Below are 24,948 nucleotides of genomic sequence, written 5' to 3'. Positions count from 1 at the left end.
ATAATATGCTCAAGTAAATAAATCGAGCTTTAAGCTTACTAAAGCATAGCTTAACCATAATTTATTCAAGCAATAAAACTAAAATGAGCCCAAAAGGGGGCAGAAAAATGACAGATTGTGATTTCCACTTTTAAGCACTTGGTTAGTGCAACACAAATTGTAGCTGCAGTCCTTTAAGGACAAAGAAATAATTGCTACATATATTATCATGAAGGCACAATAAGAAGTAAACGACAAGTTTATTTACGAACTGTAGTAGACCGAGATGACTGGTAAGAGGGGTACGAAGATCTCATTGCTAAGGCATACTCGTCATCTTCACCATTGTTAATAACACTTTGGTGGCCAATCACAGATTGCTCAAAAGACGGTGGAGCTGAATTTGAAATATTGGCAATCTACATGCACAATATATTTTATTTTCAAACAAAATGCTCACCAATGCCAGAGTAGCTGGGTGTTGCGTCCATCTGAGGTTCTGGAGTGGTCAAGTTTTGCGCCGAGGGTGGATGAGTGTGGTCAAAAGTCTGGTGCACAGGAGTCGTGCCCACAACTAAAGGTATCTGAACGTCAAAATTGCGATGAGCGCCAGCTGGGCGGAAGAATGCCTGAAATAGCAGTTTCTATATAATTATCAAACAGATGGGGAAAATTAAATATTGTGAAAAAATTAAATATTATTGGCCCATATGTTTTAAAAAACCCAACAGAGAATTTTTTTTTTTTTTTTTTCTTATGCAGAGATGAGCTTCTTCAGCTATTTCTTTTTCTTGCTATCCAGTATAGAATGGCTTCTTTTTCTGTCCTACTCAGATCCTTTGGTAGGGAGTCGATATCACTCTTGAGAGCGGCGCATCTGAAGAGGTGCGCTCTGTCTTGATTTTCTAATTTACAAAGTTTGCAGGTTGCCGAGTCCTTTGTGATCTTGAATCTATTGAGGTGGTGCTGCAGGACATCATGGCCAGTGGCCAGCCGAAACTGAGCGGTCGCGGTCTTCCTTGACCAGGACTTATCGGGGCCCTTCTTTATCTCTGTCCACCAGATTTTTAGTCGGGCAGCTTCCTCTTTGCTTTCTTTGAAAATTTTTTTTGTAGCTGTTTTAATTATTTTCTTGACGTTGTTGAAGGTGAGGGCCTTTGTTAATTGTGAGATTTTTTTGGTTGCGGCCTTCGCAAGAAAGTCAGCTTTATCATTCCCTAGGATTTGGCAGTGGCTAGGGATCCATTGTAGGGCCAGTTCATGGTTCTTTTTTCGTAGTCTTACTAGGGAGTTTTTAAAAAGGAGCGAATCCGGATGTAGGTTTGCAGGTTGACATACAAATTGGATTGCGGACGTGCTGTCGCTGAGGATGACAAATTTTTTCTTGTTTAGTGGAAACCGATCTTGTTCGGCTACTTTTTGTGCTGCTCGTGCAATAGCTGCTGTCTCAGCGTCGAAGTGATTAGCACCTTCAGGCAGAGGGGTGGACTCCTCGAAGAAGATGCAGTATACACCGTAGCCTGCTCTTTGCGTCGAGTTGTCTTGTGAGCCATCTGTGTAAATATGAATCCACTCAGAAAGAGGAAAATTACTCTTCAGGTGCGCGTCCGTTTTCTTTTGGAGTTCAGTCACTTGCAGATTGCTCTTCTTTTCTACTCCTTCTATTTGAAGTGCTGGCTCAAGTTGGTTGGAAACGTCCGGCATGTTAAATGGTGAAGGTGTTTCGAAGTTTTGTCGCTGTGCATGGAGAAGGTCAGGGCAGTGTTTCTCTTTGAGTTTGGTGGTGATTTCTACAAAGTTCGCGTGGGCAGGTTTCTTTGAGTTGTTGTGGTTTTGCCAGAACTCGGAATCAAGTCGGAGAAGCTTCTCATGTAACTGAATAGCTCTCTGTTCTCGTCGGAGTCGCAAAGGTTCAATCTGGCTAAACCATTCCATGGCATCAATGGGTGTTGTTTTGACACCGCCTGTGATCAGACGAAGAGCCTGGTTTTGAACTTTATCAAGGAGACTACTGATTGGTTGTGATGCTGCTGGGAAGATTTCAGTTCCATACTCCAGCACTGGGCGGACGTAGGTTTTATAGGTGAGGGCGAGGGTGTCAATTTTAGCGCCCCAGCTGGATCCTGCGGTACGTTGTAGGAGCCTGAGCCTTTTTCTGCCTTTCTCTGCTTGTTCTTCGAAGTGCTGCCTTCCGGTCATTTTACTGTCCATTTGCACTCCGAGATACTTCATCTGGTCAGTTTGTTGGATTTTTTTGTCGTTCACTTTGATGTTGAAGTAGTACTTGCAGAGAGTCATTGTGTAGTAGGTGCAGAAGGTTTTCGTCTCATTGATCTTGAAGCCTCTAACGTTAAGCCATGAGTTGGCAATACGAAGGGCGAGAGACATTTTTAGCTCCATATTTGCAGGGCATTTACTTGTGAGGAGGAGAATAAAGTCATCGGCGTAGACCTTAATTTTCAGCCCTTGGATTGTCTTGAGAACGAAAATTAATTCATTAATGGCGATTTTAAAGGTGGTTGGTGCCGTGATGGTGCCTTGTGCTACGCCTGCTGCTGTTTTTCTAGTCCTGCTTCTGTGTCCTTTGTGGATGACTTTGATGCTTCTTCCGTTTATGAAGTCGTGCAGCCATCTTACTATATTGTTGGGGACTTTGTAGTTCAGCATTTGTTTAATTGCAAAGCGGCGGTCCGTAGAGTCAAAGGCGCCTGAGAGATCAATGGAGGCGGCTAGGGTACTTTTGCCTTCACTGAAGCCCTGCTTGATGTCCTGGGCGACGTAGGCGACTTGGTCGAGGGTGCCCCGGTGTTCTCGATAGCCAGCTTGTTCGTCTGCTATTATTTTGCTGCTTTCAAGGAAGTTTTCCAGCCGGAGATTGACCATTTTTTCCGCTACCTTGGCAAAAGTATTGGTGAGGGCGATGGGTCTGTAACTTTTAGGGTTGTTCGGATCTTTTTCTGGTTTCAGGATAGGTGTGATGAGGGCTTCTTTCCAGCTGGTGGGGACTTGGCAATTCCATGAGGCGTTGACCAGGTTGAGGACATGTCCTCTGGCAATAGGACCGAGGTGCTTGATGAATTCTACATGGATTCCATCTGGTCCAGGAGCTTTTTTATTATCCAGCTTGTTGATAGCGTAGTTAAGTTCTTCACTATTGAAGGGTCGATTATAAAAGTCATTGGGTTGATGTTGGTATTTAATTTTAGGGAGCTTTTTCTTCTTTTTCCTTAGAGGGGTGCTGACGGACTTGAAATAACGACAGAGGATTTCAGCCTTCTCCTTGTTCGTGACAGCAGATTTCCCTTTGTACTCGAGGGGTGTATTATCTTCTGCGCTACTTGATTTTTTGCCACATAGTTGGGAGAAGAATGTATGCACTTTGGAGGCATCTTTTCTGTAGTCTAGGTTACTCAGAAATTCTCTGTACTTCTTGTCCTTTTCTTCAGTGATTGCTGCAGTTAGATCAGTTTGCAGCTGCTTGAGCTCTTCTCTAAGTTGACTAGTATTTGTTTTTTCCACTGCTTTCCTTGCTGAGTTACGTTTGAGGCGGATGGCTTCAAGTCGTGGATTCCAGAAGGGTAGGTAGTACTTCATTCTACCTCTGGGGATGTACTTTTTGGCTGACTCGTAGATGATCTTGAGAATTTTTAGATTTTTGGATTAGTTTTTCAAAAAAAGTTTTTAAGAAACGGTCCATACTAAAAATTATGATCTTACTGTTTAAAATTAAAGTATTTACCTCAACAAAATAATCCAGGTCAAAGAGTTTGCAGTGCAGCAAGTAAGAGGGCGGCACAGGAGGAATCCGCAGGGCCACCCTTTCGTACGTGCAATACTGTCCAGACTCCAGACGCCCCAATGGATGCTCAACAATGTACGTCTGTAAATTTTCTGCACATCTTAGTTTCAAAATTGGTAATTTACAATGAAACGGACTTTATATTCCAAATGTTTTGTAACAGATGATGGACGAAAGCAGGGTACTTGTGTTAATCTGAGTGAGATAAAGATGAGGTCGACTCCGGAGTTGTTTTCCACTTCCAAAGTAGGCAAAATGGTTTCTCCGGGGACTGCACCCCCGACAGGGAGGGAGAGAATAATGTTGATAGGACCAGAGGCACAACACAAACAGCAAAGCTTCTTGGCAATTTCCTTTGTCACGGGATCCTAAAAGCATTTTTAATTACAAAATCTAGTAGGTTGTATAATCAACACTGAAGCGTCATACAACGGTAACTTTTGTAACTTGATTGCTCAGGTATAAAAAAAATTTAAAAAACAAAATCAATAATGCCTACTGTCAATTGAGGAAAAGAGTTCAAGTCCAAGGGGCAGATGATGGCAAAGAACGCTCTGGCCTTGTGGTTGACCACTGTCCAAGGTTGGTGCATCTCGGCCATCAGAGTGTACCTGATGCAGCCGAATTTTGTCTCAAAAGATGAAGGTAGATTCATCGGCAGGGTGTAGGTGAAGGGAAAGGAGTACTCGCCAGGCTCTAGAGTTCCGTCGTTGCCTGAATAAAAATTTTGTTACAAATTTTGAATATCTCGGTTATGAATTTGTGCCAATTTTGATTACATACCCCATCCAAAAATAGCAAATTGGTCGTTAATGTAGTCTTCAGAGTCATTGTAACCTTTAAGATTCCTCCTGTCATTGTTCGAAGGTGCGTTTCTGAAGTTGGGTATCAAACTGTCCACTTCTGAACTCTCCAGCCTCCAACTTTGCGATCTCATTTTGCACCTACCTTTGACCCTGATATAAAAAGCTGTAAAGGCAAAAAACTTGTTAGTGAATAATTACAATAGTTAATAAAAAAAATTTGTCATCAAATATGAATTTTGCAAAAAAAAACTGACCTTTCATTTGTATGGGCTTGCTGTTGACAACCACGACTTTGGCATTCAAGGTTTGTCCACCGTAAAAAATGGGCGGGACAAGTTCGAAGAAAATCTGAAATTTTTCTAAGCCGGTCATCTCGTCGTAACGTGAGATTTTCCTCTTCACAAAAAACAAGAGATCAAGAGCTGGTATGAGGCAAACATCTTAAATCTCTTTGGACCCTCTGTCATCAAATCAAAGTCAATGTTAATGTTACTGAAATAAAAAAAAAATTGTTTAGTGATTAAGATTTGAGAAGCTTCACTTTAACTTTATAAAATGTAAAACATATGGCATGTATGCTCAAACTTGTGCACGTTTGAGTAAAAAAAAATTGTAGACGTAATTTTAATCAATTTTTTATTACATAGCATTTTAATGATAATAATTAAGAGAGTGCGCGCAACTTCATTGAATTTTTTGAGTTTATGTCAAAACCTATGGCAAAAGTTTCAACAAATTTTCTATAAAAATGGTGTTATTTGTAAAATTTTATATGAAACATACAAAAATATAACATAATATAAAAAAAACTTAACTTTTTTCCGAAAGAATAATTTTTTGGGAAAAATATTTATTGCGAACTTTTTATAACCCCCATATAATTAACTTTCATTTTTCTTTAATATTTTATGTTTTATATACTTCAATGCATCACGAATCACGACAACTTTTCACCGCTAAGCTTTTATTTAAAAAAAAAAAAAAAAATAATAATTATATACTGTACATTATACATAATTATTTTCATAATAAATCTCTCTTGACTTTGATATTTTTATGAATAATTAATGTTTCTGATGGCAGGAAAAGTGGTATGTACCCATACAATATATTATTTATGATAGTTACTATTAAATATTTCAAATCAAACTGACAAGAATATGAATTTTCACCTAGAACAAATTCACGCCTCTATAATTATGCTAATTATGGAACACTGCTTACCAATGAGTAATTTGCAGCTTTTGACTTCTGTTGAAGTTGAAAAAAATCACATAAAATCTCTTAGAAAATAATAATGCATAATCTCCTGTTGCAACGACTCTTACTGACAGCCCCCGCGTCGCAAATTGGTGCTGTCATTCCTGAGTTTGTGAATCATTTCTATCACTAAAAAAGATGGGAAGTTTGTTTACTACAGTTATTTGCTTCCGTCTGTTCTGTCTTTGTCTTTTGCGTTGTGCGCTGTGCGGCACTCCCATCGCAAAATATTTCGCAGAACTGTTGTACATGTGCGCCTCTGGCGGTAGTAGCGGCCAAGTAGCGGGCATGAGGAGGAGGGGAAAAATAAATTTTTTAACGCAAACGCGTTTAATAAAAGCATTATTATTAAATTAAAAAAAAACTCATATACATTTCGGAATTAATATTGTCGATTATAATTTATATAATTTGAACTTAAATAAAATCCTGTAAATAAATGCTGTACTTCAAAACTTGTCATTTATGAATAATTAGGTTAAATAAACACATTTTAAAATGCAAAAAATGTAATTTTATGGCGGGTATATTGTAAAAATAAATAGCCCTTATCATTTTGAAGCTGAAAACTGTCTAATATATGCAAATTCTGCGGGGAAAAATGTAGCCATAATAGTATCTAGAAACAACAAAAAAAAAAATCGTATAAATAATTTGAAAGATTTTTTATTTCTTTTTAGGGTAATTGGTAATTATTATTATTAATATTAGGTATTTGTACGACTGCGGCGTTTAATTAAAAAAAAATACGAATATTATAAAAGTTTTGCAAAAAAAAATTTGTTTCACACCTTAAAATATTAAAATTTACCTTTCGGATTCAAGACAATTATGGAGGCTTAGCTAATTGCGACTTGATAAAGGGCACCATATATAGGGAAACCAAAGCTCTTTAGAGCAACTCGCTCAAAGGAGACCCAGTCATATTATGCAAAAGTTGAGAGGCAATTTTATTGAAATCGTCTAGATGATATTTCTTTTATTTTATCATTTTGAGTTTTGTAAGAAGAAGAAAACATAATATTGGGTAGCATAACGATCATCAAAAGGAGAAAAGTGGCTAGGTAGTTGACAAATGAGCAAGACACAAAAATTTGCTTTTTTCCAGCTCTAATTATTTATTGCAATTTGTTTGCATATGGCTAGTAATCACAGAAGGACAGTTGTACACCGAGATATGCGTTGGGATGGAAAATCGATTGCCAACGAAAAAAAATTATAAATCAAGACGAGACAAAGAGAGGAATGCGTCTCACCCTCACCCACTACGCCAACAAGAGAGGGTTGCAAGTTTTAATTCTCTTAATTAATTGTTAATTAAATGCTCTAGGTGTAAATCTGTTAAATATATTTCAATTCGCGGGGGTTAATTTTAGCTTGATACACTTTCAACCGCTTTCAACTATATACAGCACAGGAGTAAAAGGGTTCGAAGGAATCTTTGAAATAATTCACCTCGCCGCGGTTTTTGTACAGTTTCTTATTGAGGGCCTTTGCAGGATTAGTCGTTTTTAAGGCAGCTACTTGGAATAATATATAATAATTATAACTTTCAACATTCTTTCATTTAGCACCCAGCATTTTCACTTTCTTTCAGAAAAAATATCATTGGGTGGCTGAAGACAAATTTATACTTTTGGGAAATATTCAACCACAGGTCCGAATCCGAGATCAAAATTTCAAACTCTAAAATTAGTGAATGGCACATGGAATAATCGAGTTGTGTTGGGGTTGATTGTCACTCACGAGGAGGCCGGGTGGCACTTGCGCACGTGGTGGCTGAGGTTGCCGGTGTTGTTGAAGGCCTGGCCGCACTCGCGGCACTCGAACGGTCGGCTGCTGGTGTGGGTCAGGCTGTGGTTCATCAGGTTGCTGCTCTGCGAAAAGCGCTTGCCGCACACCTTACAGATGTGCGGCTTCTCCTTGGTGTGCACCCGGTTGTGCACCATCAGCGTGCCAGAACGGGTGAAGCACTTGCCGCACACCTGCGCAACAAAAAAATTATAATGTAGATAAGAGTATTACATTTTACAATTAGACCTAAATATCTTTACTTTGACTTGTATCCAAGGATTAGGGATAGAATTTTAATAAGAACCAATCCTAAATGGCCTAATTAAAAAAAATTACATATCTAGGTAAAACAAGGCAGTTTTAATTTTCAAAATACAAAATAAATTCAATCCTATTTCATGATTTGGCCACTTTCATTTTTTTTTTATATTGCAAATTAAAATTTTTGTACATATTCAATTGATTTTGCGTGTTTAATTTATGGTTTTTATTTTAATAACAACTTCAACCAGTCTTTGTAGTACATTTCCAAAAAGCTTACTAATTTGGAAGTCATGTGTCATGTATCAAAGGTAATATAAACTTCACAATTGTTTCAGGACTTTGTTTCTTTTAAAATTATTCTTTGGATTAAAAGCACAAAAATTGTATTTACATATTATAGATTGGCCCCAAAAGCCAAAAATCTTTATTAAATAATTTTGTAGTTCAACTAACTGTTTAAGATCGTTACCTTGCATGTGTAGGGTCGCTCGCCAGTGTGGATGCGTTCGTGGATCTGGAGGTTGCACTTCTGGGAGAAGCACTTTCCGCACACCTTGCAGGTAAATGGTTTCTGGCCGGTGTGCACCAACATGTGCGTCTGCAGATTGCACTTTTGGGCGAACGCCTTTCTGCACACGTTGCACTCGAAGGGTTTGACGCCCGAGTGAGTGAGCGAGTGCGAAAACAGGGTGGACTTTTGCGAAAAGCTGCGCTGGCACACCGAGCAGGAAAAGGGTTTTTCGCCAGAGTGGTTCACCTGCAGGAGGAATCAGGAGGAGAATAGAATTAGACTCAAGGTCGAAGGGTGCGAGTTAGTTCTGCACGACCTGGTGCACCTGCAGGTGGCACTTTCGCATGAACTTCTTTCCACACACCTGGCACTCGAAGGGCCGCTGCTGCTCCGAAAGCTGCTCAGGGCCGCCCAACTGTTGGGCCTGGCCGGGCGAAGGCGCAAAGGACGAGGCCGCCGCCATCAACTGCTGGTGGTAGGAGGTCGCCAGCTGCTCGTCGTCGCTGGTCACCAGGCCAGGGATGTCAGGGTGCTCATGCTCGCGCTTCACCTCCTGAGGCCAAATGTCGTACGGCTCCTGCTTTATCACAAAGTTGCCCAGCTCGCAGCTGCTCTGCTCCCCATTGTACTGAAATTAGTTCATCGTCAGGTCGGTCTCTTTAATTTTTTCAGGGTTGGTTTTTGTGTACCTGGTGGAGCTCCGTATACGTAGGGGTGCTCATTGACTCGGTCGAGCTCTCCTTTTTCTTCTTCACCATGTTCTGCAGGCCTCACCTCAGCAGGGCCAACGCCTCAACTGCAAGCCGCAAATTTTCAAAAGGCTTTCACTTTCGTCCAATTAACGTACCTTTCAACGCTCGTCGGACGTCAATCAACCTTTTTGCTTTGCCGGCCATCGCTTATCTGTCTTTAATTTTCGAAACACTGGAACAAAATGAAACATGCACTGGTCAGCTAGGGTGCTATCCACTGCGACAAACGAAAGTAAAAGCAGACACACACTGTCGAGTGTCCTCCAAAGTTACCTCGGTGTAGGGCTGCGAGACCTTCTCTTTGCTCCTCGTATTTACATTCACCTGCGCCTGCTTTTAACACACACGGACAAAGGCAGTGATAAAAAGAGCGTCGTTTTTTCAACAGCGGCAGCCGACCGACTAAAATGTAAATCTTTCATAAGGGGCGGGCGGTTAGGAAAAAATCGAAAAATATAAATTAAATGTACGAAGGAATATACTTTAATGTGCTTTAATGTGTACTGACAGCTGAAAATCAATAAAAAAAATATTTTCCCACGGTTCCAAAGTATTTTTTTTCCATCCAAGAGGATAATACGAAAAATATTATTCAAGCTTTCTATTATAATCATTAACGGCGCGCAAAAATTAAGATTTGTAAAATTCAAATGGCCGTGTTTTTTTATGATTTTTTTAATAAAATTATTTATTCAAAATTTTTTGAAAAAAATAGTTTAATAATTTTGCCAAAAATATTAAATAATTATTTTATGGTACATAATATGATATACAATATAATAACTATAATCTTGAAGTTCCTGCCAAAAAGGCGCCCCTCCACTCACCTTGGTAACAGTGACTGAACTGTTTATCGCTGACGGGAGAGAAAAGCAAAGGCATAATGGTCCGGATTGCCAACTAATTATACAGAAAAATAAAATTAAATAGTTTTTCTTATTATTTGTGCTTGACAAAAGAATTTTTTCAATCATTTATTAAAATTTTAAATAAAATTAGATTAATTTTAGGAGTAAAGTGGAGTAGAGAACAGTTAAATGATAGTATATTAAATTTCTGCATAAATTTGTGTGGTTGGTAAAGACTTGTCAAATCTGGAGGCTGCGCTTGAATACACGTGATTTTGCCTTTTGTAATCAAAAACACAAAAGACACAACGGAACCCAAACAAACACGGAAGAGGAGCGCGCGTTTGATCTAATTTTAGTCGCGCCGTCGTCGGGCCGTGGAAAAGGGTTAGATTAAATTAAAGAATTGTGAAATTTCAGAGGAAAATTAAATTTTCTTGCAGGGACGAGCGAGCCGGCAGTGCTGAAATTAGAAAGCGTTTGGCAGAATCACAAGTTACACACAACGAAAGGGTACAAGTTAAATCGCTGGTAAATTAATCTGCTGGGAGGAGCGATGGCGAGCACGTACACGGAAGCGACGCTGCTGGTGGACGCGGCCGAGGAGGCGCTCGTGGTCGGCGGGGACGACCCGTCCGAAAATAGCCCCGCGACGGCGGCCACGCACGCGCTCGACCCCAAGGTGCGTATTCTTTTTCCCGTCTCCTCCCCTTATTGAGAAAGAAAGAAAAGAAATTGGTACAGGACATAAAGTACAGTCTGGAACTTCTTAATTTCGTGTCTGCTTTGTGAATTTTGATTTGAAAATTTATTATGGAGGAGCAGCCGCGGCGACGGTACGGACAGTTGCCGGTGTTGGTCGTCGAGAACCACAACGAGGTGGTGCCGCACCTTTACAGGGCGATGGGATCGCGCCACCTGCCGCTCGAGGGCAACACCATCGTTCACCTGGATTCGCACCCTGACCTAGGCGTACCGCCCAGCATGCCTGCAGACACGGTGTTCGACAAGGAGGCCCTCTTTGGACACATCAGCATTGAGTCGTGGCTGCTGCCCGCCTGTTTCGCCGGACACTTCCGTAACATCCTGTGGCTGCGTCCGCCCTGGTCAAAGCAGTTCCCAGACGGCGTCCTGGACTTCCGCGTCGGCCGCCACAACCAATCGGGCGAAATCCGAGTTGACTCGGCCGAGCAGTACTTCCTCGGGTCTGCCATGTTTGCGCCCCTGGAGCAGCTGGAGGCTGTCAGGGAAGTGCGTCTGGTCACGCTGACCCTGGGTCAGTACGTCCAGGACGAAGGGCCCGAGGATGACGAGGTGGCCCTTGAGAGGCACCTGAGGCAACTGGTTCCCTCGGACAGCCAGGGCGCCTACTTCGTCCTGGACGTTGACCTCGACTTCTTCAGCACCAAGAACCCTTTCGTCGACATGTTCCCCAGGGCCGAGTTGTACAAACGGTTGGCCCCCCTGTACGCCTACACTACACCTTCCGTACCTGAGGAGGCGGAGGAGATGGCCCAGAGAAGGGAGGCTCAGTTGGAAGAACTGTCCACCATCTTCAGACACGTCAACCAGCGTGGCGGGTCCCTCGAGGGACTCCCCATTGACTCGGCCAGGGTCAAGGCAGTCAAGGAGTTGGTCAACTCGGTGCACGCCGCCTACCCTTTAGACGAAGAGCGTCTCTCCCTGGACTGGGAGATTGTCCACGACGCAGGTTGCACTCTGGACAATGGCAATGACCTGCCGCACCACGTCTCCTCTGACGAGCAAATTGCCGAGCTCGTAGAACGCTCCCTGAGCGCCGTTCTCAGGGCCCTGCCGTCGCCACCCACCTTCGTCACCCTGGCCAGATCAAGTGAGGACGACTACACCCCTCCGGAGGCCGTCGACCTCATCCAGGACGCGGTCATTGCCAAACTCCTCCACTTCTACCCTGACGCCGAGATCAAAAAGGACTATGACGCTGCCTGCTAATTTATTTTATTTTTTTTCCTCTGCTCACCCCACCTAATATAATGAGCCAACAGATGTGTCCTCCTAAACCAATTTGTTGCATTTTTTTATTATTTAACTACGACTTACAGTTAATTTATTAAGACTTGTAAATTGCTGGATTGATTAAAAAAGATAGGAACAACATCAATTGGTTTTTGTTTTAAAAATCAAATTCATACATGTAATTAGTTTTAAGTAATTCTGGAAGATGTCCAAGAGGGCTTTCGAAGTTAAGCGTAGTTAGGATGCTTATAATAAGACTTACTACAATATCAACCATATTCCTATGCCTAGAATTTTAGTCAAAACCACTTTAAAAACAAACAAATATTAATTGAATCTAACAGAAAATAAAATTTAAAAGAATAATTAATATGAATTTTTTTATTTATAAATAATTTAATTCTTGAGGGAAATTTTATTCTGAACTGAAAAGTGTAATAATTTTTTATGATTAGGATCAACTAGAATAAAGGCGCATAGGAAAGTACTGATTTGTACTTTGATCTTTGATTAGGCCTATTATTAGATGTCACTTCAAACCTTTATAATTAAAACGCACTGCATTAAGTTTCATGAGGCTTAATTTTGGATTATTTTTCTCATTTGGTTGTTGCAGGACCCGTGCACTTTTTGCGCGCACGAGGATTTTGTGATTTTTTCCGAGTTCTCCGAGGTGTTAGGACCTCTACCTTTGCTGACCGTGCCGCCGCACGTACACGACGAGCCGGCAGCTGAACTGGACATGAACGCTTTCATCCTCAAAATCATGTCGGTCGACTACCAGGCCAACCCTAGGTCTATTGAATAATGAATTAAAATGTTGAAACATTAAATCTAAAATTCTGATTCATTCAGCGGGCAGTTCAATTTGGCCGAGGATGCGCAGGTGCTGCAGACGCCGGTGGTGCCTGGGGTGCACGCCTATGTCCACTACTTCACGCTCTACGATCTGCACGCCAGAGGCTTTGTGCGGCCCATGTGCCTCGCCTTTGTCACCAGGGACAAGAAAAAACTCGAGGGACAGTTCCTTCAGCTCAGGGAGGCTTTCCTGAAGGTGCGTTTTGGTAACTAAAGCAAAAAAGTAGAGAAAATTGCAATCAAATTTGTATTTTAAGATTATTTAAAAATATTATGTCAATATTTATGCCAGTAAAAGTAATAATCTTCAATTCAAAAAATTAAACAGACCACAATTTTAATACTTTTATCTTAATATTTTTAGGTAACAGAATTGATCAAATTGGACAACAGACAAATTTTCCTAGAAGATATCAAGCATGCATTGCACTGCCTGCGCTCCACGCAAGAGCAGTATTTTAGACTGAAAAAGGTTTATATTAATTTGTTTCATTTAAATTTTAACTAATATTGTAAGTAATTTTTTAAATACCAGATGGAGGACGAAAGAGAAATTCTGAGTACTGAGTCAAAACAGTTGCTGCAATCTATTGACATTGAACAACTGGTCAACCATTATTCCGAATTAAAAAACCTGCTGCATACAGTTGAACCCTCCTTGGTAAGTGGCAGAACTTAATTCCTAATTTGTTTAGGCTTTATATACAAAAAGAAATCTTAAATAATAATTATTATTAACATTAATTCTAATGCACTAAAATTAGTGTATCATATTTTAATAATTTTTTATGGCAGAAAATAAACCAATGCTTTGATTTTTTTCTAGAACAAAGAGCAGCAAATGATGGAGTTGAAAGACTGGTGTGCTGCAATTAAGAATTCTGATTTACTGGAGGCGAAGAGGTTGCTGCAGAAGTTGGAGTGCCACTCTGCAAAGGTACCTTGCAACCTGAGTGGCTCCAAGAGGGCCCGCTTCATCAGGCCCGTGGTTTGCATCAGTCCGTGGGGCTGTGCTGCAGGTTTGTGGCACCTCATCGACCTGCACCACTTTTTTGCCAGGTGCTCACTTGGCGTCGACCTTGACCTGGTGGCGACTACCTTCAACCAGGCCATCCGTCCTCGTCAACTCACCTTCCGAGGTATCAACCTGGCGCTGGATGACGCCAATTTCCTGAAACTGCTCTCCAACATCACAGACCCAAAGGAGTGCACCATCGACCAAAACTCACTCATTTTGGACAACGTAAATTCTGCGTACCAATTTTTTGAGCCGAATATTCATTTGAATTTCAGCACAAGGAGTTGAGCAGCAGTGACAGTAACTGCAGCTTTCACTCGGCCAAACCCTCCCTGCTCAGCTCATCGGGTTCGGACAGCTTCAGAGATCTGGACAGGAATCTTTCAGACTGGTCACTGAATGATAATGCAGCTGAAAAATTCCAAACCGACTGTTTGTGGAGTGAATTTCCTGCCAACACAAAATCAGGTTACTCTTTAAGTCATTTTTGAAACCATTATCTAATTTTACACCTAAAATCAAGGACATTTATTTTAAAGCTAAATTAAGAATTTCATAATCTGTATTTTAGGTCTCGGCCTTTTGGACTTTTTTACTAAATACTCCGCCGCCGCTCGTCATGTGATTTACTCCCTTCTCACTGGGAGGACTGTGGTTTTAGCAGCGGCCAAGCATGAGAAGGCATATGCCGTCGAGATAACCCAGGCGCTGGCCCCATTCGTCCCCCGCAGAAATACCAAGAGCGTACTAAGGTAGCTGCTGTCATAACAATTTTTTTAATGCGTTAATTTTTAAATAGTAATTTCATTATTTTTTAGGTGGCACCAAGGAATTCTGGTTTCATTCCATCTTGACCAGCACAAGCTGATTGGCCTGTGCGTGCCTGAAAGACTGACTGTGCACGACATGATAAACAGCCTCGACAAGGTGATTTGTTTATAAATTTTAAACGATACAATATTGTTCTTCCCTCTGGGTGTTTTTTCTCAAAATCATTAAAATAATAAATCTCAAATTTTGTAACTTGCGTAAATCTCTGCGCTCAAAATCGTTTTTTTTTTTTTTAAGTAATTTAACAACGGAGAAGCACTGGAATATTTACATTTCCATTAACATTAAGTTTGGATTGATTTAATTTACAATAAAGTTCTATTTTTAATTCCCAGAATCGTGTGACGATTTTGGAGTTGGGCTCGAAGCAACTTCTGGGCCCTGCGTATTCCGGCTCCCTTTTGAGCGGGCTGCAGCCCAGTTTGGTGGCTCTGCACAAGAGTGACCAGAGTCTTTGTCTGGTGCTGCATGCTTTGCTGTCTGCCATCGACCAGAAGGTGTCAGTATGCAGGACGGTAGGCGTCACTTGTCTCATTGAACTTGGCCTGCACGGCTGCGATGCTGCCATCGTCAAGTACTTGGCCCAGTTGGCCCTCTCCAACGACCCAACGCTTCTGTGATTCAAAACGATCAAAAGTCTTTTATTCCTATAATTGTAACCATGGCTTATTTATGAACAAATTAATTTTAAAATGCAACTCGAATAAATTTTACTATTGAAATATAACAAATAATATACTGCCTTTTGTACATATCATTTTTTATGCCTGTTGGCGGACAGACTTGGTACTAAAAGAGATATGATAAGGGTGCGTAGGTGTGAGGGTGAGCGCGCAGTCATGCGCCCTCGCCCCTGGCTGGGTCATTGATCACCTGTAAGAGCGGTGCTCAGCTCCCGCGACCGCACACAAGGAGATAACCTGTTCTCCTCGCAGGCAGGTAAGCCTCAATCGTTCTAACCTACCTGTACCCTTGCAACAATTTTTATGTTTCACAAATTTCCGTTGTCAATTTTTCAATCCAATTTCAAACCGATATAGTCCTTAATTTTATCAAAATATTTTTGCTTTTGACTGCCGCATTTCAATATTGGTTCTAGAAAGTTCTTCATTAGTCTAATGGCTGATTTAGCAATAAAATTCGTGTTCTGTCACGCACAGATTAATTATTCGTGTAGAGGGCAGATTCCCTTTTTGTTTTTGGAGCGAGTTGGTAGCGATTACGTAGCAGGCACTCTCACGCGTCCTTGACCTGCGTGCTTTTGTTTGCTAAACCAGTTGCTGTTGCTGCCTGACACATTTTATTATTTGCTAGGAGAAAAAAAAGCTTAAATTTTAATTTTTATTTATTAAAATTTGCAGCAAAGAGCAATAAACGATGGGACCCTCAAGTGGCGTGATGATGCTGGTCATCTTGGTCGCGGCCTCCGCCAGCCCGACCGCCAAGCCTGACCAAGAGAACCATGAACATCAGCATAAAGGTGAAAAAAAAAACACACTATATAATCGACTTTTGCGATTGACGTCAAGCCTGTCTGGGACGCACATATACATATGCAAACTTTGCTATTTCCTCACAATTTTTCTTCTCGTCCGGTGGGTCGTCATGGAAACGCAGCGCGCAGCTCCCAATTACCTGCCTCTTTCTTTCCTACTTTGACTAGAGAAATAATTGCTCGATTTGCACACAACACGTCTGCTTGTTTACGCCTTCCTTTGGTAACCTTGTGCAAAAGTCTTTGATTGAGTCGCAGAAAAGCACAATCATATATTTATTACTTTTAATTTTAAGTGTTTCCTTTAATTTCTTGTGAAACGCTAATTGATAGATGATAGATGAAAATTTATTAATTATTTTTGATTATTTATAGTTATAACTGACACTCACATTGTTCAAAATTTTTCTCAGATAAAAATTACAAACAGAAGAAACTAGAATTTATTAATTTTTTGTGTTCATAAATTTAAAAAAATAAGTTCTTAATTTTATTGATCTTGTGTTAATAAATTATTAGTAATACACTTTCTACAGACTTCAGAATCAAATTAAGATTATTTATGCAATCTTTGCACATAAATAGATTTAATTAATATATTTAATTCAAATTACACTGACAAAAAAGCTTGTAAATAAAAAGATTAGTAAGAAGCAAAATATTTTACTGACGAAGCTTTTCAAGAAAACTAAAATCAAACGCTGTTTTTTTTATAATCGAAAAATGTTTTGATTTTATCTGGACAGGTGCCGAAGGTTCTAGTATGACTGTGTCGTCGACTGTGGCCCCTGTTAAGCAGGTAATCGGCAACACGCATAATCAGCAGAGGCAGCAGCAGCATTTGTCGCCCCTGCACAAACGGTCCGGCGGCTTTGTGGAGCAGCTCTTCTCTGATCCGCGTATGCAAATCATTTTTTTCAACCATTTTTTGTTTGTCATTCGCGAATAATGGTCATGTTCGCAGCCGGCGGCGAGATGCCTTACTTTCCGGTAGGCGACAGGCGCAGGTCAAACGCCCGATTTGTGCGGACGCCCATAAAAAGAAGGTAATGTAATCAACATAAGATCTTTTTAATCTGACGCATATTTAGAAAACATAAACTTTTGCGTCTACTTTTTAGATGCAGAAATTATATCAAACAAATTGGCCTTTTTTAAATTTTGTATGCGGTGAAATTAGAAATAAAATAACTAGCTTATTAACTAAAGTAATCTCTCTTTTTTATCAGAGTGCTATTAAATAGCACCATGTTGCAATACGAGTTTAGCAAATAGTCATAGTTGCCTGGGGCATGGCAGGTCTATTGATCGGACCTGTTGCTACTGCTGGTATTGTGTCGCGCAAAAAGCATGCGAGCGCCTACCGGTGGACCAACTATGCAACCTGCCCGACACCAATCACAAAAAAAGCGTCGCGTATACTTTGAATTAAACTTCTAATCTTACTGAAAAATAAAAAAATCATTATTTTGCAATCTTTGGAGTCTTATCGGCCCTTGAAATTTAATGTGCAAGACTAGCTGCGGCCGCAGCGGCTTTCCTCGAGGTGGAAATGTTAAATTTTTGCTACACAAAATTACAGCGGTCTCTCATGAAGTATACGTATATATTTTCTGAGCCGCACTTTCACGACAAAAGCTTTCCATTGTAAGTTAGGACATAATGGGAGCATTTTATCACCCTTTTAGACTCTCTTATTAAGCATAGTTAATTGGGTGTAGCAGTTTGTGTCAGTTCAGCTAATTACAAAACTGAAATAAAAGAAAACTTGATGTTGAATTTTTTAGGGTTAGAACAATAAAGAAAAGAAAACTTGATTTATTTCTCTCCTAAAAGACAAAAGTTAAGAAAATTGATGGTTTTAGAAGCAAATAAAAATAAAACAATTTTCTAGTCAATACAATATATTATTAAAACTTAATCAATATAGTTTTTCCTTAGAAATTCCACTCTTGTCCCTGACAGTCCCTTAGGAATACCTCGTTGCCTGGCAACGCCACTTACTTCTACACATAGTGAAGAAACATCTTTGCACTTTCCCACTTACAGCAGGAGGCCTCCCATCAAAATGCCTTTTCCGACGGGCGACGACATAAATTTGCAGAAACATTTCAATAGAGAAGTGTCTCTTAAAAATTCATGTTCGCAGCAACCCGATGCGAAGCCTGATGAGTCGCAACAAGCGCGAATCAAACGCTGACGATGACGCCCTGGCCTTACTAGCCCTTTGGGCTTCGGCTGCCAACCGTGACGATCTCAGGTACTTCGCACACTTTTGCAAAGAGGAGAGAGGCTCGGCATTTTATTTTTAATTAAGAAACATGCGAAGTCTGTTGAACAGCCTGAGGGAGGCGTATCCGCAGCCGCCAACGCAGCAGCACCTTTATGAGCAGGCTTTGGAAAACCTGGAGCCGCAGGAGGAAGAGCCGGAGATTGTGCTGCCCGCGGACGAGGAGCCGGAGCCCTACCCTCGCTACACCAGTAAGAACGTTAATCAAAATTAGTTTCATTTTAATTTCACCCATTATAACTTCATTCACAGAATTTCCGGTTATTTCCCTTATCTAATTAAAATATAATTTAGCAGATATGAAGATATGATTCCATACATAAAATTAATTTTATTTGGAAAGTGTAAAACGAAAATAAAAAACAAATTATTCTTTTACGCTTATTTTATCTAATATTCATGTATTTTATTATAAAATAAAAAACTAAAATAATTGTTTTGAAAAGAAATATGTTAAAATATATTTTATCCTAAGGCTGGAGCGAAGGCGAGTACGTAGTGCCAGAGCGGTTCACCGTGATGCGGCGCTCGCCAGGCGGGTTGCTGCCCATCCTGCCTAGCTACCACAAGCGCGACGAGGGACGCTGGGGCGCTTTTGCCCCGCAGCAGCGCAAACGCTTCCTCCTCGCCAAGCGTTCCCCCGTTTCACAGGTTTGTTTCAACCAATATCTATTCTGAATTATTGTTGCAATAATAAAAAAATTGATAAAGGGTGACGTGTACTCGTTGGCGCAGATGCTCGGCGAAGAGCAGGCCGAGCCCAACGTCCCCGTCTATCGACGCCTCATGCTTTGAAAAGTAAAAAACTTTACTTTGTAGATATTTGACTAGAAACTAATTTTTCTTATCTTTAGGAGAAATTTGGCGATGCTCCCTAATTAAAAATAATACATAAAACAAAACTATAAAGAAAAATGAAAAACAATTCTGCACAAACAAAACTTCTATCTTTTTTGCAAAATTTATTTTGTCACATTTAATTTTGCAAAGGGTTATAAAAAAAAATTTGACAGAGAAAATGAAAAATTCGGCACCAGAAGTGGAAACATCAGTTATCAGTGTGTGTATTTTCTGCACGTGAAAAATAAATCTAACAAAAATTTTCTTTGATGGTGTAGTCTGGATATTCAAATTCCCTTGGCCATGGCGTCTTTGAGCGCGTCGATGCCTGGCTGGTTATGCTCGGCGTAACCCTTGATGGTGCTCTTGCACCTTTCCAACCACTTGGTCACGTTTTCGTACTTGGCAACGCTCAGCTCCTCCAACAACTACCAGAAATAGACTTGCGTTAGTTCTTGCGTAGTCATTAAAATTCACAATCTTTTAGTAGAAGAACATCTCGTTAAAAATTAATATAACCTCGGTGGCGGAGACTGTGGTGATGATGCAAAGGTCAGCAATTGTCATGGAATCTCCTGCGACCCACATATTGCCCTCAAGGAAGGTGTTGAGCAGCTCAAGAGCCTCGTGCCCCTTTTTCAGCAATTCCTCGTCTCGCGTTTTTTGGTAGAACAGCTTTGTGAACTAAATTTCGACCCGCATGAGGGTATTTTTTTACTCGACTGGTTTATATTATCTTTTGCGTACGTAGTGAGAGAGATTGGGGTAGAGGCGGTCAAGATCAAAGAATAGCCTCGCATCAACCAGTGCCCTTTTCTTTGGATCCTTCGGGTACAAAGAGTCATTGGCGCCGTATTGGTTCACCAGGTACTGAGCAATCGCCCGACTAAAAAAATTGAGATAAATTCAGCGCCACAAATTATTATGCTTTCTTTGAGTACCTTTCCCAAAGGACAAAGTTGCCGTCTTTTAAAGTTGGAACGCAATGCTGCGGGTTGATCTGAATTTCACGTAGTGAGTTAAATAAAAATTTAAGATTTTTTTCTCAAACCTTGAGGAATTCAGGATCAGCAGTGGTCTCGTTTTTCAGCAGATCAAAGCGTTTCATTTCGGGCTTGAGTCCGAGCGCGGCGGCCGTCAGCATCACCGTCCTGCATGGCGAACTCCGCTCGTCGTAATAAAGGACCAAATTGCCACCCGTTGACCTTTGATCCGCACATTTAAATATTACTCAAAGTTAAAATCACAACCAAAGTCTCAGCTCTATACACTCACTTTGAGCTTTTGCCACCCATATTTGAGGAAATATTTAAGTGTTCAATTGAAAGCAAATGATGAGTGGTATTAAAGTCATTAAATTGCAACTAAATGGCTGGACGTGATTTTATACGATTCTGTGTCTGCATATCAGCTAGGCATGTAATTTGACGCAATTGAGATAAAAACATATTTTTCTGATAATACACTTTGTATAGAATTCTCCAGAGAGCTGCCTCCCTTAAGATAATACAAAAAAGTACTCAAAATTGTTAGATTAAAATTTTCAATGACTAAAGTCTTTATCTTCCTGAGCGAGTCATTCGAAGTTTATCAGAAAATGTACCATAATTTTAGATATAGTGATCAACGATCATTATTCCTTGTTCTACATCGTTTGACATGTTTATTAATGTACCAATTTTTATTTTTAGTATTTGGAAAGAATATAACCACAAAATATTCGTATTGTTTTGATTCGTATGCCCAATTCTTTTAAGGAATCATCTGTTGTAATTTTATTATATGAATTGATGCAACGGTCATAATGCTTTAGTGGAAAATTATATAATTATACTTTGTACTTCGTATATTTCCTATTGAAATTTTGGAAAACTAGTATCATTGATTTAAAGGGAAAAATATAATTAGTACGTAATAAATGTATTCATTGATCAAAGACTAATTTTACCATTATATTTCCAAGAAATTTATTTATTGCGTTAACATAGCGGAAGAAACCTACGCAACCTCGGCAGACAACTTCTGCGAAGGTGTCGGATGTGACCACGCATCAAAGTCGGCGATGGTCATTGAATTTCCGGCGGCCCAAAGTTTGCCGTCCAAGAATGTTACATTTATATTTAATTATATTTATAGTTATGTATCTTTGGAATTATATACTTACTTGAAACTTTTGCCACCCATATTTGATGCAAATTTTGAGCTTTCAAATGATGCTAAATGACGAGTGTTTCAATTGAATGAAAATGATACATATAACAAGTGCTCACATATCAGCTAGTTTCATGATTGAGATAAAAAAGGTTTATTTGTGATATAATTTGTATAAAGCCACCAGAGGGTTGCGTCACATTAGATAATTTCAAGCTTGATTAAGAACGAACCCAAAATCCCTCTCAAAAATAATTGAATAATTGCGCTCAAGCTTAAGTCCATGAAACACGGCGCGCTCGTGAGTACATTTTGCGTCCTGCTTTTTTTGCATTTGTCTTTGAAAAATTGGATACTAATTTATTAGTAATATTGATAAAATGACTAATTAGTAGTATTTAATCTGAAAAGATTTTTGCTGCCATCCAATGAATAAGAACAACCTTTTAAAATTATTGAAGCAAGTAAAGGTGATATTTAATTTTATTTTGTTTCATTGTGGAACATACCTTCCAACAAAAAAGGTATACGACAATTAAAATTTAGTGAGCACAATATGGTGCAAATTGATTGATTTATGGTCCACACAAAACTATATACTATATCCATCTTATGGCACACAATTTTAAAATTCAGTGATTTTTGAGAGGAGCCTCTGCAAATTGAGACCTCCACAAAGAGCGCTAAAATGCGCTTGTGCTCCAAACCAACGCTCGTCAAACTTAAATGGGTATTTTAAAAAATACTCCAAATTTTTTGATTAAAACATTCAATGACCAAAATCTTTTACGATTGTTGATGGATTAAGTCATTTAAAATTTAATCAGGAAATATAATTTTATGTAAATAAGATACGAATGTAGCAATATATATTGCAGAGAGGCATGAAAAAATATTCCTTTTTATCCTGTTATAATATCAAAACTTTTGAAAACATGATAAGAATGTTTCAAAAAAATTATTATTATTGCTATACCAATTTGGAACATCAACAATGATATAAATTTAACTTTTTCTATTGCGGTTATAGAGAACAAATAATATAGCCACGGGATTTTACATTTTCGACATTACTTCTTTGAGAGCGTTCACTCCGTCCTGGTTATGCTCCTCGTAACCCTTAATGTTGGCCTTGCACCTGGCCAGCCACTTGGCCACATGCGGCGTTTTATCCAGGTTGATTTTGTCAGAAAAAAACTAATTTTTATGAATTAAAATATTATATTTCAATAAATAGCAAAATTGTAATACCTCTGCGGTGGAAACAGAAGCAACTAGAGCAAAGTCAGCGATGGTCATCGTGTCACCGGCGGCCCAAAGTTTGCCGTCCAAGAATTTGTCCAGCATCTCCAATGCCTCAATCACCTTGTCCAGCAGTTCCTGGTCGTGCGTCTTTTGGAAGAAAAGCTTCACGTACTAAATATTGCAAAAGTTTAATTGTATTGTCACATCAGGGGAAGAAAATATTGTTCAAATAATATACATAGTTCAAAAGGCGCTGGTAAAGGAAGCCTTGATCGAAATTTAGTCTGGCATCCACTAGAGCTCTGCGGCGTGGATCTTTCGGGTAAAGTGAGTCGTCGGTAGCGTACTGGTTCATCAGGTACTGTGCAATTGCTCGGCTGACAAAGAAATTTAATCAACAAAAATTGCATAAATCAGTCAAATAATCAAATTTAATGAGAATTTGTTTCAATGAATATGGAAATTAAAAAAGGATGCAATTGAAGTAAAATTTTCTCTGCGTAACACATTTAAAAAAGTAATTTTAAATTTAGTACCTTTCCCACAAAATAAAGTCTCCATCTTTAAACGTTGGAATGCAGTGTTGTGGGTTCATCTGCAAAAAGACAAAATTTGTTAATTTATCTTCTTCTTATTTTTTTTAACTGAATTTTAAATAAGATATACATCGAGGAACTTTGGCTTCATGTGTTCGCCCTTCTGCAAGTCAACGTGTTCCAATTGGAGTTTAAGGTCAAGTGCAGCGGCCGTCAGCATTACAGTGCGGCAAGGGGCGCTCCTTTTGTCATAATACAGCACCATTTTGCCAGGGCTCCTTATTACATTTACAAAAAATTAATCAAATCCATGCCAGAATATGAAAGCACTTTTAATTATCTCAAAACTTGAACAAAATGTAATACAGATTGTTTTACATAAAATTTAACCAGCGTAGATATAAATATCTGTCTTCTGATTTTTTTCACAAAGTCAGAGTAGATTGAGATTATTTGAAAACTTTGAACTTACTTGGATGGTTTGCAACCCATTTTTTACTTGGTATTTTATCAAACACTGTGCTGACTGAGAATTGCTTGCTGATTTTTTGGACCTTAAATAGAACGTTACGTACGTTATCTGGCAAGAGATCGAAATCGAATTAATCGCCAGTGAGGTTATCAAGGCATAACTCACTTTGTTAGATAAGCAAAGCACTCTAAAATATTGTAATAATAATAAATGAAAAATAAAATACTCTTTTTTATTGTTAATAAAACAAAACTATTTTCTCTGGGACGACTGGGACGCTTGGAGCCCCCTGGAAGGAAGAGGAAGATAAAGGGCTGCAATCTTACGCAAAAGAGCTGCAGCTTTTGAAAGCAACCGGTTTCTAAGGTCGTCAGTTTTTGACAAAATGAGGTGCAGTCAAGTGCTTTTTCTAGCCGTGCTCATCGCCGCCCTTTTATCTTCCAGCAACGCCACTCGTGAGTCATTTCAATCTCCCCTACAACTCTGATTGTGACTAAACAAGAATTAATGTATTGATAACAAGAAATGAATTGTGTCCATATGAAGACATAAATCATTTTAGCAGAGCAGAAACTTTACAACGTCTTCTTTGGCAAAGTGCAGAAATTTTCTATAATAAGTTCCACAAGATTTACATGTAACAGAAGAAAGAAAAAAAAGCCGCACTATATAGATGAAAGCCATTTTTATTCATTTATTGATATAAAAGGTTCATAAATTGAAATTTGTAAATTTCAATAAAGGTTACATCGATATATGGTTAAGAAATATGAAAAATTAATATAGTTTAAATTAAAGATTGCATACTTTACAGGGGCAACCAAAAGCTTACTTTAAATGCTTCTGATATGGGGTGTATTTACCAAATATTTCAAAATAATTAGTTTTGAAATGAATTTTGTTTATAATGCTTTAATTTTAGACCTAAAATACAAATCTTGAATTCTCCTTTTCAGACTGGTCAGAAGAAGAGGATGACAAGCGGTGGTACAAACCAAACTTTCGTTATGTGATGAGGTGCAACACTTACCACTGGCGGTGGTGCTCACCGCACAACTTCCACCCCTGCTGTTCCTACTGGAAGTTGGTTAAGGAAGCCAACGAACGCAAGAAGCAGTGATAAAATTTATTGTAACGCAAGCCTAGAAAGTGAATAAAGTGATTCCATTATTCAGTATGTAGACAGCTATATATTATTTTCATT

At 39.4% G+C, this 24,948-nt stretch overlaps 5 protein-coding genes across 12 annotated transcripts; 2 read left to right on the top strand and 3 right to left on the bottom strand.

The window, feature by feature from the left end:
- Nucleotides 1-693: 693 nt before the first annotated feature.
- Nucleotides 694-6,058, bottom strand: LOC132198144 (uncharacterized). Of its 3 annotated transcripts, none has more exons than XM_059621965.1 (7): nt 5,809-6,058; nt 4,839-5,076; nt 4,562-4,747; nt 4,278-4,492; nt 3,916-4,146; nt 3,719-3,859; nt 694-3,615 (listed from the first exon to the last, which is right to left on the bottom strand). In XM_059621965.1, exons 2-7 carry the CDS (start codon nt 4,954-4,956, stop codon nt 754-756), a joined length of 3,753 nt encoding a protein of 1,250 aa, XP_059477948.1. In that variant the 5' UTR covers nt 4,957-5,076; nt 5,809-6,058; the 3' UTR covers nt 694-753. The 3 variants fall into 3 exon arrangements, with proteins under 3 accessions (XP_059477948.1, XP_059477949.1, XP_059477950.1); XM_059621966.1 differs by having other exon boundaries at nt 4,839-5,044; XM_059621967.1 differs by having other exon boundaries at nt 4,839-5,044; nt 5,913-6,058.
- An 879-nt stretch (nt 6,059-6,937) lies between these two features.
- Nucleotides 6,938-9,578, bottom strand: LOC132198146 (gastrula zinc finger protein XlCGF7.1-like). 2 transcript variants are annotated; one of them, XM_059621972.1, is made up of 6 exons: nt 9,439-9,578; nt 9,261-9,337; nt 9,103-9,209; nt 8,730-9,041; nt 8,372-8,659; nt 6,938-7,829 (listed from the first exon to the last, which is right to left on the bottom strand). In XM_059621972.1, the coding sequence occupies exons 3-6, from the start codon at nt 9,169-9,171 to the stop codon at nt 7,587-7,589; spliced, it is 912 nt and encodes a 303-aa protein (XP_059477955.1). In that variant the 5' UTR covers nt 9,172-9,209; nt 9,261-9,337; nt 9,439-9,578; the 3' UTR covers nt 6,938-7,586. The 2 variants fall into 2 exon arrangements, with proteins under 2 accessions (XP_059477955.1, XP_059477956.1); XM_059621973.1 differs by having other exon boundaries at nt 8,778-9,041; nt 9,439-9,567.
- A 681-nt stretch (nt 9,579-10,259) lies between these two features.
- LOC132198145 (UPF0489 protein C5orf22 homolog) lies at nt 10,260-15,456 on the top strand. Of its 3 annotated transcripts, XM_059621968.1 has the most exons (11): nt 10,260-10,400; nt 10,457-10,695; nt 12,625-12,803; nt 12,864-13,062; nt 13,231-13,338; nt 13,402-13,527; nt 13,693-14,109; nt 14,160-14,352; nt 14,456-14,636; nt 14,703-14,811; nt 15,051-15,456. In XM_059621968.1, exons 2-11 carry the CDS (start codon nt 10,570-10,572, stop codon nt 15,333-15,335), a joined length of 1,923 nt encoding a protein of 640 aa, XP_059477951.1. In that variant the 5' UTR covers nt 10,260-10,400; nt 10,457-10,569; the 3' UTR covers nt 15,336-15,456. The 3 variants fall into 3 exon arrangements, with proteins under 3 accessions (XP_059477951.1, XP_059477953.1, XP_059477954.1); XM_059621970.1 differs by lacking the exon at nt 15,051-15,456 and having other exon boundaries at nt 14,684-14,811; XM_059621971.1 differs by lacking the exons at nt 12,625-12,803; nt 12,864-13,062; nt 13,231-13,338; ... (4 more) ...; nt 14,703-14,811; nt 15,051-15,456 and adding an exon at nt 10,839-12,149.
- Nucleotides 15,457-15,513: 57 nt separating this feature from the next.
- LOC132198147 (uncharacterized) lies at nt 15,514-19,621 on the top strand. Of its 3 annotated transcripts, none has more exons than XM_059621976.1 (9): nt 15,514-15,654; nt 16,077-16,195; nt 16,957-17,109; nt 17,175-17,256; nt 18,360-18,470; nt 18,540-18,691; nt 18,976-19,151; nt 19,212-19,298; nt 19,355-19,620. In XM_059621976.1, the coding sequence occupies exons 2-8, from the start codon at nt 16,093-16,095 to the stop codon at nt 19,293-19,295; spliced, it is 861 nt and encodes a 286-aa protein (XP_059477959.1). In that variant the 5' UTR covers nt 15,514-15,654; nt 16,077-16,092; the 3' UTR covers nt 19,296-19,298; nt 19,355-19,620. The 3 variants fall into 3 exon arrangements, with proteins under 3 accessions (XP_059477959.1, XP_059477957.1, XP_059477958.1); XM_059621974.1 differs by having other exon boundaries at nt 18,528-18,691; XM_059621975.1 differs by having other exon boundaries at nt 15,615-15,650; nt 18,528-18,691; nt 19,355-19,621.
- On the bottom strand, nt 19,549-23,826 carry LOC132198427 (uncharacterized). The gene is made up of 11 exons (XM_059622474.1): nt 23,745-23,826; nt 23,403-23,550; nt 23,273-23,331; nt 22,975-23,113; nt 22,743-22,907; nt 22,552-22,688; nt 20,392-20,545; nt 20,282-20,340; nt 20,088-20,226; nt 19,860-20,024; nt 19,549-19,768 (listed from the first exon to the last, which is right to left on the bottom strand). Exons 1-11 carry the CDS (start codon nt 23,762-23,764, stop codon nt 19,628-19,630), a joined length of 1,326 nt encoding a protein of 441 aa, XP_059478457.1. The 5' UTR covers nt 23,765-23,826; the 3' UTR covers nt 19,549-19,627.
- Between the last annotated feature and the right edge of the window lie 1,122 nt (nt 23,827-24,948).

This window comes from Neocloeon triangulifer, unplaced genomic scaffold (assembly GCF_031216515.1).
Source record: "Neocloeon triangulifer isolate White Clay Creek 2 clone unplaced genomic scaffold, ASM3121651v1 ptg000012l, whole genome shotgun sequence".
NCBI lineage: Eukaryota > Metazoa > Arthropoda > Insecta > Ephemeroptera > Baetidae > Neocloeon > Neocloeon triangulifer.
Note: the sequence above shows the minus strand (reverse complement) of the source record. Positions and strands in the feature narration are given on the sequence as shown.